The sequence below is a fragment of the Argiope bruennichi genome, chromosome 9 (genome assembly GCF_947563725.1).
Source record: "Argiope bruennichi chromosome 9, qqArgBrue1.1, whole genome shotgun sequence".
In the NCBI taxonomy this organism is placed as follows: Eukaryota; Metazoa; Arthropoda; class Arachnida; order Araneae; family Araneidae; genus Argiope; species Argiope bruennichi.
This window is the reverse complement of record NC_079159.1, coordinates 16,718,199-16,731,453: the sequence shown is the minus strand read 5'-3', so window position 1 is coordinate 16,731,453 and position 13,255 is coordinate 16,718,199. Positions and strand designations below refer to the sequence as shown.

Here is a 13,255-nt window from a genome sequence, read left to right as displayed (position 1 = left end):
TTGTACCAAGGTAATATTAAAGTATAACGGCGCCAGTTTTCCCACCAGTGTCGACCAAATCCTGACAAATATTAAAAAAATCCCCGATTCGGCTAACATTTGAATACCTGCTGAACGGATTTTTTTTGGATTGCAATAGAAAATAGTTACCACTTTTGGTGAATTATCGCCTATTAAAAATTTTAGTTTGGAGACGATACCATGTACTTTAGTCTAAGAAAATTAATCATCATGTTGTTATTATTACAATGAATTAGAAAACTATGACCAATTATTACAAATGGAGAAAGAAATACTTGTTTCAAATGTTTCCTTAAAAGAAAATCTCATTCCTTATTTAGAAACAGCAACTTTGAATATTAAAATGTAAATATTTAGCAGAAACATTTATAATTCACAGGGCATCAGATTTGTTGATTCCTTTTGTAGGTTACAGTTAAAATATTTTAATAAAAAAAATTAGAGCATGAAGGAAATAATGAAAGTATGAAAAAAAAAAATTCCAAGGAAAATTTTCTTAAATAATTTTTTGGGGGATTATCTTAAAAGTATTCATTATTATTTCTTAAAATATTTTGAAATACAAGATATATTCTAAATACTGCGATATTAAAACACTAGTGAGTATATTTTATCAATTGCAAAATATTGCGCGTGATGAAAAAAAATTTTTTTTATAAATAAATTGAAGGAGTTTCAAACCTGTTGTCCGAAATATCTTATCATGACAATATTTTAAAATTTATTGGTAAACCATTATTTTTACAGCATATCCTCGGGGGTTGATCATTTTTGTTATTTTTAAACTCCACTCTTATTTATAAGGCAGTGTTAACATGCACACACACATACACAAAATGTATTTAATATTTTCACTATGCATCTGATTATAGATCTAATAATTAAAATAATGAAAAGTCACTCTGTCAAATACAATAAAAAAATAAATTTTAAAATTTAGGAAATAAAGTTTATGTACCGGAGAGGCTTCTTTTCTAATTTTTAAAGCGGTCTAAAAAATGTCTATCTCCGAAATTAAGCAAAAATGTTAAAATTTTGCAAAAACAGTAAAAAAAAATTATAATATAAAATAGAATATAGATCATAGCAAATTAATAATAACTTCGAACTTTTATAATATATTTCGATACATTAGATAAAATATCTGGGGAAAAGTTGATATATAGGGAAATTATCTATCAAATTATATGTTTACATCTGAAAATGTATTGAATTTAAGACAACAATGCAATCTATTATTAGAAGTAAAGAAAAAAAAAACTATAAAATATCTCTAAAATTCAAGAAAAAAAGTTAAATGAATATTAAATGAGTATTACTAAAATGGTAACTTTTTAAGTTTTGAAACAGCGTAAAATTCGTTTTTGTGCAATATAGAATTTTTTGAAGTTATAGCAGAAGAACGCCAAAACTTGGCTTTCCTTTTTATTAATTAAATTTTTTTAATGCTCCCTGATGCACTTTTATGGTAATCTTAGGTCAAACAGTCTGGTCTATAGAGCGTCAAGATTTACACTCACATTCCTCCTTACTATAAGTAGAGATTGTAGGAAACAATCCCCAAAGATATGCTTTTGCATTTTTTAGAGATATTCATTTGTTCAACGGGATTTTTTATACTAAATTTTTATTTTATTGTACGATTCATAACCAATGAAATTTTACAGCAGTATAGTCGTTGTTCAAAAAAGCAAACGAAATCATTCAAACACAGTTCACAGTTGTGCTCCCAATATTTATAACACATACACGTTTTTTGCATTTCATATGAACCGAATTGATTATTTTTGCAATCGCCCAAAAAGAGGTTTTTGTGCTGTTGATTTTTGAGGTATATATATATATATATATATATATATATTTCCTGTTTGTGGTACTCTTGTTAAATTTCAAGCAAACAGTTATAATATGTGTTTTTAACTGTTTCTTTAAAATCAGCATTATACTTTTCTTTACATTACATTTCTTTAAAATCAGCAATTCATGTCCATTACCAAAGCCCACAATTAATTTGTCTACATCTATTTTAATTTGTAATTAGATAGTATTTATTTAAAATTCATTTCAATTAAATGTAAGTAATATATGTACAACGGTCAGTGTGATACATCATACTGTTACAAACGTGTAATTCTGCTTCCCAGCATGGATAGTGTCATCATAAGAAAGACCGTTTTACAGTCATCTGTATTGGATGCTGTCGGATGTCGAGCCAGTAATCCCAGAGTTTGGCGACAAACTTAACGACCATTTGACGACTTCGCGACGAATTTGGCGACAAAATGGATAATGCTCGAAACTTCGAGAATTTTGTCGATCCGCCCATTAGGAACCGAGATTCGCCTGATTGGTCTAGAAGATTCTAGCCCTGCCTCCCGGAACTATAAAAGACCGGCACTCTCAAGCTGTGTGTGTATGTCGTCGTCGACGTCTTTGAAGTGGCGAGTAGTCGGAGTTGCCGACAAGTAACGAGTCTTCCAGAGAATAGCAAAGCAACGTGAATTACCAGCGATGTGTGGGTGACTGAACTGCTGTGTGCCGAATCATGTTGTCTACTGTGGAGGCAGCGTCGTATATTGTGTGTAGTAGTCAGTTGTGAGAAGTAGTGATTCGGCAGCTAAAGCGAGAGAAGACAGCGAGAAGTTCAGTCGTTGGAGAGACGGTAGAGCAAAGCCCCCGGGATCACCTCTCCTGCCGGATTTTGTCTGGCCGCTTCGTGATCTGTGGACGATTACTACTTGCAGGCTACTGTCTGCAGTAGAGTGCTACTGTGTGCTGTCCTGTGTATGTGTCGGCTGTAAATATTTGTCATCTGCGTATTCGTCGTCTTTGTGTTCGTCTCTTCGTGTGTAAATAAACGTCGTCGTTGTTTTTTAGTGAGGCCTGCTGATTGTGTTCTCTCACACCATATCACTACCAAAAGAACCCGACGTAAGAAAGAAAAACCCGTAAAAATACAATCACTTTTATCATGAAATATTATTAATCGATTTATCACATTAATGGTTATATATATTCTATTTGTAATATGTGAAGCATTAATTTGTTTGAAATTTGAATAATACAAAGCACTTTTAAAATTTAGAGTATAAAATTAAAGAACTCATATAAGAATTTACTTCATAGTAATTGTTCTTATTTTTTTTAATTTTTTGCCATCCAAATAAATAAATTGCCATTCATCTGACAATTCTTTAAATTAAAATCGTTTGCTACTATTAAATTAAAATATTTTGCTACTAAATAATATGCAAACGATTTAATTAAAATCGTTTACATATTATTCCGCAAGTTTCAGAAATTAAAGTCATTATTCTCACTTTTGACAAATTTTAAGAAAATATTTACTTTAAATTTAGAAAGAAACATTAAAATTTATAAACTGAACAGATTTTAGAGAATGTATTTTTTTTATCATTCTTTTATATGGAAAAGGAATGAGGTTATTTCTCAATACAATTGCAGCTGTCAACTTCTAATACTCGCCAGATGTTACGATGTCTTCCAACTTGACTATACAATTATATTTCGTTAACTTCCATTTCCTGCAATAATATCTACATAGAAAAGAGAGCTCTGTTGGAGAAATGCTTAAAGGTAAGTTCACTGTAATATTTAATGAAACATTGATGTATATTTAAATTTATGTTACAAATAAAATATGTATCTTATATGACTCGCATTTCCAATATAAAATAATTTCTTAGAAACTACATGTTTTATAAATACAGTTAAAAATACATATTTGTTCAGAAATGAATAAAACATACTTAAAAGTCTACTACATTAAATGAACATTTAATTAATAATTACTAGACATTTTTTTATTATAACTCAAACGAAATATTTAAAAACTGTTTTTAAAATCTCGTTTTCAATAAAATTAGAAAATTGAGCTATTTAAACATCTCGTGCAATTACTTTAAAATACAAGAAATTGCAGCTTTTAGCGCAAATAATCTTTTAAAATAAATTTTCAGGCTTAAAAGCTTTTAAAAGAATTAAAAATATTCCAAGAAATTAGGACTAATATCGCAGGCAATCCTTTGAAAATACATTTTATATGCAAGCTAAAATTAAATGCTTCTTTTATTAAAATTAATTTTAGATAATTAGTTCCGACGACATTTTCCTTATTTAATATAAAAAGAATGCAATAAAATAAGAAATTGTGTATTCCAATGTATTACATGTAGATTTTAATATATTCAACAAATTTTAACATGAAAATGTTTGTTGTAGACGCACATACTGTTTGTAAATTTATCATACATTATGTGTGCTGAATTTTTTTTTTTCAAAACGCTGTACAGAATGCACTATTAATTTAGGAACTACCAATTACTTATTTGGGGATATTTTTTTTACAATAGAAGCTTGCTAAGATAGGTTCCACAGAAATTTTAATTCTATTTTTAATTAAAAATGAATCAAAGTTCTAATAGTTTTCATCAATAACCTCGTAACTTATTATTGCACAAAAAATATTCAAGTGCTACCTTAAAATTTAAAAAAAAATGACTTTTTTTGTAAAATAAATTTTATTTTTCTGCAGTTTTTCTCGTATTTAAATAAATTCTTAAAATATTTTTAATATGTTTTTTAACAATAATTCTCATTGCTTTGTAACTGTGTGTTGCGACCATATTAAATGCATTTATATATATATATATATATATATAGGCAACTGCTGATACATATTAATCATACATTTTTAAAAATAAAAGAAAAATAAGCTTATCAAACCCCAAGACATTGTCAAACTAAGATGTTTCGGAATAGAAGTTTGAATATTCTTAAAAAAATATTATGAAATCCTCTAAAAAAAAATTAAAGGAAATTAAAGCACAGTTGCTGCCATTTTTTTTGACACTTTATAGATTTGGTGAAAAATTTCTGAAATTGAAATCGGATTTGAAATTAAACGGTCGCATTTTTTCTATATCACTACATATGATTTTGAATATTCACCTGATATAAATTGTTTTTAAAAGAATTTTTTTATAAGAACGTAATTGCAAACCTACAAAGAAAAACTAAACTACAAATATATTTAGGATTCCAAATAATTTTGAATAAATTCATTTGTTGCCTGTCGTCATATTTTGCTTTTGCATTGTGTTAGTATTTAAAACATCGTTTGGCGATTCAATTGAAATTATTGAATTGAAATTAAATAAAAATGATATGCTAAAAAACAGATCAGCAACGTAGACCAGTACTCCATAATTAAAAAAAAATCCACAGTAAAATAAATTTTTTGTGTCATTTTTGGCTTTTATTTGTTGTATTTTTACATATTATTTTTTTCCTCAAATTTATTTGTATTTTTCTTAGGTTTTACCATCTCTTCTAGAAGTCTCCAAAAATGTCTAAACGAACGCTTTCAACAGCCCAATACATGAGGGAAGTATTCCAAGATTCTTTAATCACCGGAATTCCACAGATTATTCTAGCTCGCAGTATAACTAGAAAAGTTTTCAAATCAATGGTGTTGATTTGCTCCCTCATAGGTTTCGTGTACCAAACGACCGAGTTTCTAAAAATCTTTTGGAACTATCCAACGGTTTTGGATATTGATGTTGAATATCCAGAAGTTATTGAATCGCCAGCTATAACTTACTGCAATCTGAATGGGTTAGTATACTCATGTATTAATTAATCCATATATTTATTTCATTTCTATTTATTAAAGTTTTAAAAATTTTGGAAACATCTTAAATAATATAAAATGAAATAATTTTTTTTTTAATCTTAAAACAAAATGCTGTAGGTGAAAAACTTTTCGCTCTTTTTCTATATCACTGAAAAAAACCTCTCGCATCGTTAAAAAAAGCAAGGCGAACTTTTGAATTTACATAAAATAAAAATATTTCTGACGAAGTGGGAGAAAAAGAATCGTCTGCCTCGTTACTGACATTTAACTGTAACTTTATATTTTCGTCAGAAATTCTTATGCATCTTCGTCTGTATTCTTGTCGCGATATGTTTTCTTTAATGTTCGTGCTTGCTTGTCAATAAGGTATTGAAAATAATTATATTCGGGAAACTTTGTGAACTTTATTATTAAACCCGGTTTATAATATAGAAGAATGTGAGGAAATAAATTATAAACAAATAAACTTTTGTGTATTTTTGTGTATATTTACTGTTAAAAAAATCTATTAAAAATCGATAAAATTTAAAAAAATTTCCATTTAGTATTCAAGGAATAATTCTACGGAAAGAAATGTACGATGCGTTTAAAATATTTTTAGACTTCAAAATCGAGTATTTAATTTACTCTGCACCTGATTCATGTTTAAGGAAATGAATCATTTGAGGAATTATTTTACGAATGTCTTTTCGTTTATATCATGCATTTTGTATACTGCATATTATTTAAAATTTATTGTTTATGTAAAATGCGTAATTTCAGGATAAAAAGAATGGAATTTTGTAAACAATTTCCTGATAGATGCAGCTCACCGAGTAACAGGAATGATTTTTGCAGACATTTTCCTGATTTCTGCAGCTTAGAAAGTTCAAACAATTTAGAGGTAACGTTTCCTTATAGTTTTCAGAAACTGTATAATATATAGTACATTTTACTATATGCATGTCGTAAATTTTGAAATATTTTAGTTTCCAAAAGGTGAAGCTCTACAAGCAGAGGATGATGTCACTGAAGTTTATTTAAAAGAATATGGCCATCTCGGCAACGAGACTTTAGTGTATTGCCAACGAATCAGTGACCAAACGAATTGGCTTGTCCCTTGCAGGTACAGATTTAGCAATAATTAAATATTTAAAAATATTTTTATTTTAAAGACTAATCTATAATTTATATTAAAAGTATATTTATTCTTATCTTAAGGATTAATTTATAATAAAGGTTTTTTTTTATTTATTTAAGAGAATTTTATTGTAAAAATAACCGAAATTTATGAGTTTCATTAGGCCAACTTTTGGAGGGGGAAAAAAGGAAGTAAATACTTTTAATAAGCATACAAAATATTGTCACGATGCACATACGGCGTTATCGAGAGCGTTATCGATCGTTGAAAGAGCTTTTAATCAACGAAAGCCTATTTCCACACATTACCCACCTTATGTTCGTTTGTCTTGGTCCAGAACCATTAAAAGTGTTACAGTGGTCTCTCCGATAAAAGAGGTCTGCAATTGTGTTTATAGAGAAGTTTTGTGAGCATTCATATAACTCTAATGAAATAGCTCAGTATGTTATTTATGTTTTGACCTATGACCATATTAATTTTTTTAATATCTCTTACTTGCTCGAGAAAATTATAAGAGACATTAGAGTATTGATTATTTTTGTAACTGCGAGCATTTTAACAATCTGGAAATCAGCTTTACATTTTTCTCTTCCAATTTAGTAATTTTCTTGGATAATTTCATTTGTCTGTTCATTTGTCTTCCTAACATCTCCATTAAACAATGGTCAGGGCCGAGAATTGCATTTTATATTGATGAAGATAAAGGCATCAAAAGAAAATCAGTTTAGAACTTTTATTAATTAAGCAAATTGGCTTTTTTATAATTCTGCCAAAGTTTCACACAACAAGCTTTATATAGGTAAATTTAAATATATCTCCTTTACTTTGCACTTTCATGATTTCCTTCGTTAGTTTCATTCGTCTTGTTCGACTTTACAAAAATCAAAAAAAAGATTTTTCCTCTAAGCCAAAAATGCTTTATTCAGTTCTGATATAAATGAAAAACAAATAAATTAAACTATAATTGTCTTTTACAATAACGGTACCAGAACGAATTGTTCTCATAATAGCAAAGCAGGATTTGCGTAGTTAATCTAAATGTAGCAAACTTCAGAGGGTTGCTGTGAAACTGGCATGCGTTAAGCAACAGGGTAAGGAATCCCCAAATGTATCTGATACAAAGCTATGTATTATGATGGCACAGATGTCACGTGTTTTTATTTCGTTGTCTCAAAATACTAAAAAAGTAAAATTTGCAATTTATTATTTTACTAGCCGCCTTTGGCGACCAGCCGGTTCGCCAATCTTAATGTTCGTTTAAATTTTAATAATTAAATAGGTTGAACCGGAGTTTAACCCCCTTCTTTGCCAAGTTGAGATAACGCGCCAAAGCTGGCAATCTTTATTATGCACTATAATTGATCATCTGCTCTTTTGCTTTTGAATATTTCGCAAGGCCGTTGTTGGATATTTTTAAAAATTGCTCCAAGCAGGGGGTTAAACTCCGGTCGTACCATTAAATATTTTACGCAATTCCAACTTTAATAGATTCTTCAGCAAAATATTTTAAAACTTCAAATTTTGATAGTCATATAATGCACTCCTAATATTATAAAAGCCTTCAGTCATAACGTGATATGTGTCTCTCTAATTTTCTGTTACCCCTCGTAGAATTTATGCTTTAAATTAAAGTGTAAATGATTAATCTGCAATTAATATAATAATATTTTTTACTGAAACAAAGCATTTTTTTAATAATATGATTACTGATAATAGAGTCACTGAACGTTTAAACTTTATGGGCACTAAAGAATATCTTTCTTAATTTATGTAATATCTCAAGAATTTGTCAACAAAAATTTCTCAGATTCATCATGAACAGATCGATTCATTAACAATGTTTAATTTTAAATGCATCAAACACTAAGAAAATAAAATGAATCGTTTAAAAATAATCGGTCGAAAACAGATTTAAAAAAACTACTTAAAAAACGATGTACTTAAAACTATAAGCATATACAAAAAAGTATATAACATAAATACAATTTAATTACAAAAGCATGCAATTAACCTAAAAATAATTTAAATCATTGAAAACAGCTTAAAAAAAGCTACTTAAAAAACGATGTACTTAAAACTATAAGCATATACAAAAAATATATAACTAACATAAATACAATTTACTTAAAAAAGCATGCAACTAACCTAAAAATAATTTAAATCATCCGTTCGTTGTCATGTCAACAGTCAGAAAACAATGCGCATCGTGAATTTTCTTCGCCAGTTACGTTAACGCAAATACGTGAATTTTTCTACACCAGTTGGGGTAACGCTATGCAGAATTATACATTTTTAATTTCCTTTATTCTGTGTTATTTTAATTCAAAAGTACTTCAGAATGAATCTGAAACATGGATTAATTAACAATGTTTAATTTTAAATGCATAAAACATGAAGAAAATAAACAGAATCGTTTGAAATAATCCGCCGAAAAATGTTAACCCTAGCCTCAATTGTGTTGGGAGAAAAATATAACTGAAGCCTTACTCATTTGGCGGTGGGGAAAATGGAAGATTTTTTTGGCGGAAAAGTTGGCGGTGGGGAAAATGGAAGATTTTTTTGGCGGGAAACTTAGTTTTTAACTAATAATTAAAATTCTAATTAAAATTTCAAAAAAAGGGACCCCAGGTGCACATTCCCGACCTCTAAGGTATACATGTACCAAATTTGATAGCTGTATGTCAAATGATTTGGCCTGTAGAGCGCCAACACACACACACACACACACACACACACACACATTGAGCTTTATTATAAGTATAGATATAGATAAAAAACATCTGTATAAAAAATTTCCAAAACATTCGTAAAATTCTAAAAATTATGCGATGGAATATTCTAAATTGATTCTTTCGGAAAAAGAAAAGAATTTAGTAGAATGCGACTACAAAACTATAAATAAAGAATACATATAAATCTAATTGATTTGCATTATATAACTTGAAGCTTTTAATGATTTTTTTCACAACTTTGAAACTGATTGTTTTGCATATGTTTAAGAACGCTATAAATTATTTATTTTGTTCAAATTTTACTATGCAATTTTTAATGGGATTTTTTTCTTCATTTTTATTTTGCGTATAGCACAAATCATACCATTCATATGATGTTATCTGACGGCAACAATGGTTATAGAAATTGTTACACCCTGTTTTCAACTATCGGCAGCAACGCTTTACGTCAGCATACATTACCGGTTCCTAAAAGTGAGTCCTTTAACTTTCATACCGTAAATGATTATGGGCTTTTTTTTAATGTTTTTTAATTCAGGCATAATATGATATGTTATTTAACTTTCTTATATTTCATGAGTACGCGTCATTTAATTTCCATATAATAGGTGATGCCCTTGAAGGCACTGCTATAGCCTATTATTATTTAAATAATCATTATATTTATGGTTTGATTCTCAAAAGTAAGCTTAACTATGCCTTAATATATAATTTTGGTTTCCCAAGAAATTCTTGTATGAAACTAGTTCACTTCATGAAAGATGTGATTAGTATAACAATGTAACAAATACTTCATCAATGAAAATTAGTTGTTAAAGCTTTGTAACAATAATATGTCTTACAAGAGAATGCAAAGTTTGTTAATTTACTAAAATTGAAAAATTCCTTCCAAAACTGAACCAAGACTTCCAAGTAGCGTTTACAAGCTACCATAATGTGAATAAAACTCTGTAGAATTTAGTAATAATTCATAGACATAGTAAAGAAAAAGGGGTAACTGTCATGATTCAGGATAATATTATGATAATGTAGCTATAAAACGATTACTTTGTCAGGAAAATAATTTTGAAGTTACATTATCGATTAAATTGTCCAAAAAAAATTATTTTATTTAAGATATTTTTATTACGATATTTTAATATATTTTTAAGATATTTTTGTTTTAAATTATTTTTGTCCCGATTAAATATATACGGAATTTTACAATACTTTATTATATCTTAATAATAAAGTGAATTTTTTAGTTGTAGCTTTTGAAACTATAATTCTCTTTTTATAAAACGCTTTTTATTCTAATTTTCCAATTTTATAATTCGATTTTTACAATATACCTAAATATTGATGGAATAACTGGAAAGGGTATTAATATTTAGTAACATAAATGTTTTGTTTGGATTTTATTTGTTTTCGATGAGTTTATGTGAATGATGTATATAGGGATATTTTTTATTTATTTATATATTCTTATTGGCTCAGAACTGAAAGACTTATCTAAAACTTTTAACATATTGAACTATTCTTTCATAAATTCGCTTACACTCTATTATACTTTTTTTTCATGCACATTCAGGAATCATTACTTTTATTTCTTTTTGATTCCTAAAATTTTAAATTATGTTTAAGTTTCTTTAGTTGTAATCATTTTGTCTACAAACTGATTTAAAATTCTAGTTGCATATTTAAATTAAGTCTCCCTCTAATAGTTTTTAAATAAAAAATTATGTTATTCATATGCCGAATTAATTTTTTATGATATTAGATTTTACATTTCGAATTCGTGAGTCATCGAAACTATTCAATTTAACGAATGAAAGGCAAAAATGTTTCGCGTGCACGTGAAGGATAGAAGGGAATGATATTTTCTAAAGTGCCATTAAAGAAGATAACATTTTAAAATTACCTCATTATAAATAAAATAGAATGTTATGATAAATTATGAAATGCAGATATCGTTCAAACAAAATGTTATTGCAGCACTCTCTATTGAAGTGATTTTAATATCATTATGAAATGAGGAATACAAATTATAAAATGAGAATATTTTTATGATATAAATAAAAATAAACAAAATAACTCAAAATTCTTCTTTTTTGGAGAAGTTATAAGCCAGTATATATGTTAATATACGTTATTTATAATATATTTTTGTAATAAATAAATAATGAAATCGCAATATAACGAGAAATACCAATTTTTCTTGCATGATATATCGAGATAATGAAATTCAGTTATCGTCCAGTCTTAGCGTTAAGCGTTAGCTTTAGCGTCATATATTTCATAGAAGGAGGATTATATATAGCTGCAATCTATTTTTCCGAAAGCTTAATTAAAAATCCAATTAGTTGAAATTAAATTAAATTATTAATTTGAATATATTTCCTCAGCAACACTGGAATATATTATCCTAGGAAATAAAACCTGCTTGCATATATGAAAATTTAAAAAAAATAATTTTTTGAAAGACGTATATTTTTTTTTCGTTTAATTTATCTCTTGTTCAAATTATTAATAACTAGCAGTCTTTGGCGACCAGTCGGTCCGCCAATCTTAATGCTCTTTATTATTTTCAATGAAATATTTTATGTAACTTTTTTATCAGCTACTTTATCAAAATATTTTTAAGTTTTCAAATTTTGATAGTCATATAAATCACTCATTCAATTATAAATAATACTATATAATAATAATATACTATGTATTTCTCTAATTATCCGTCAATGTGGAAGTGAATAAATTACAATTAATATGAAATAATATATTTTTTTATTGAAACCAAAGAATTTTTTTAAAATGAGTATTGAAAACAGAGTCGTTCAGCAATTAAGTCTCATGTGCACTACAGAGTAATTTTCTTAATTTATGCAATACCTCAAGAATTATTCAACAAAAATTTCTCAGATTCATCATAAAATTCAGTTTTTAGTTTTACTTTCATTATGATTTAAATGAAATGATTAAAAATACTTTATTTTGTTTTGGTCTATAAATATACTTCAAAAATTATGAAGTCTAAATTTTATAAAGTCCTTCCGCCCTAAGGAAACATATTCCTCGAAATGTTCCTGACATTTCAACTTTTAAATAAATAAATGGACATTTCTTTCTGCTATTAAATATAATTGATTTATGAAGTTTTGAATGAAATAGTTTAGAACAATTAACATTTTTACAATCTTAGGCCAATCAGTCTTGAGCAAGCCTGAGTGCGCAGATTGGGATATCATCTTTGAGACTGTCGATGAAGTGCTCTAACATCGCCCGTTTTTATTTAATGATGATATTTAAATTTTTATAAATCAGTCAGTTTTAATGACTGATTTATTTCATTGGAATGCAAATCTTTTTGTTTAAAATATTAGTGTCTCAAGAATATTTTATTAATTATGATTGACAGAGCAGATAATCGAGATAAAAGCTAAACATTGGAAAATATTAGAGCCTTTATTGATACAAGTTACATAAAATATAATTATTTATTTCATTTAGACATTTTAATACATTTATTTCTATTATTAAAAGTTTACAAATTAACCGTTGGGCCTTGAACTAAAAGGATATATATTAAACCAAGTTTACCTTAAATAAAACTGATTTATTGAATTAATAAGGTATATATTGTAAAAGTAATAGAAAACATTTCTTTGCGTTTACTTTTTAGAAAAATCATATTTCCGATTTATTTCATTTCATATAGACACGTGCTGAAAATTACACTTTTATATGTTG

The 13,255-nt window shown here is 27.5% G+C and overlaps 1 protein-coding gene across 2 annotated transcripts in view; it reads left to right on the top strand.

Moving 5' to 3' along the window:
* The first annotated feature begins 3,472 nt into the window (after positions 1-3,472).
* LOC129983588 (acid-sensing ion channel 5-like) overlaps positions 3,473-13,255 on the top strand; it is a 62,821-nt gene continuing 53,038 nt past the window's right edge. Inside the window, exons 1-5 of one of the 2 annotated variants that reach the window (XM_056093117.1) lie at positions 3,473-3,618; positions 5,359-5,658; positions 6,440-6,560; positions 6,646-6,782; positions 9,882-10,003. In XM_056093117.1, coding sequence (XP_055949092.1) covers positions 5,390-5,658; positions 6,440-6,560; positions 6,646-6,782; positions 9,882-10,003 — 649 coding nt within the window. In that variant the 5' untranslated portion in view covers positions 3,473-3,618; positions 5,359-5,389. The remainder of the gene's footprint in view (positions 3,619-5,358; positions 5,659-6,439; positions 6,561-6,645; positions 6,783-9,881; positions 10,004-13,255) is intronic. The other variant, XM_056093118.1, reaches the window with a different exon arrangement.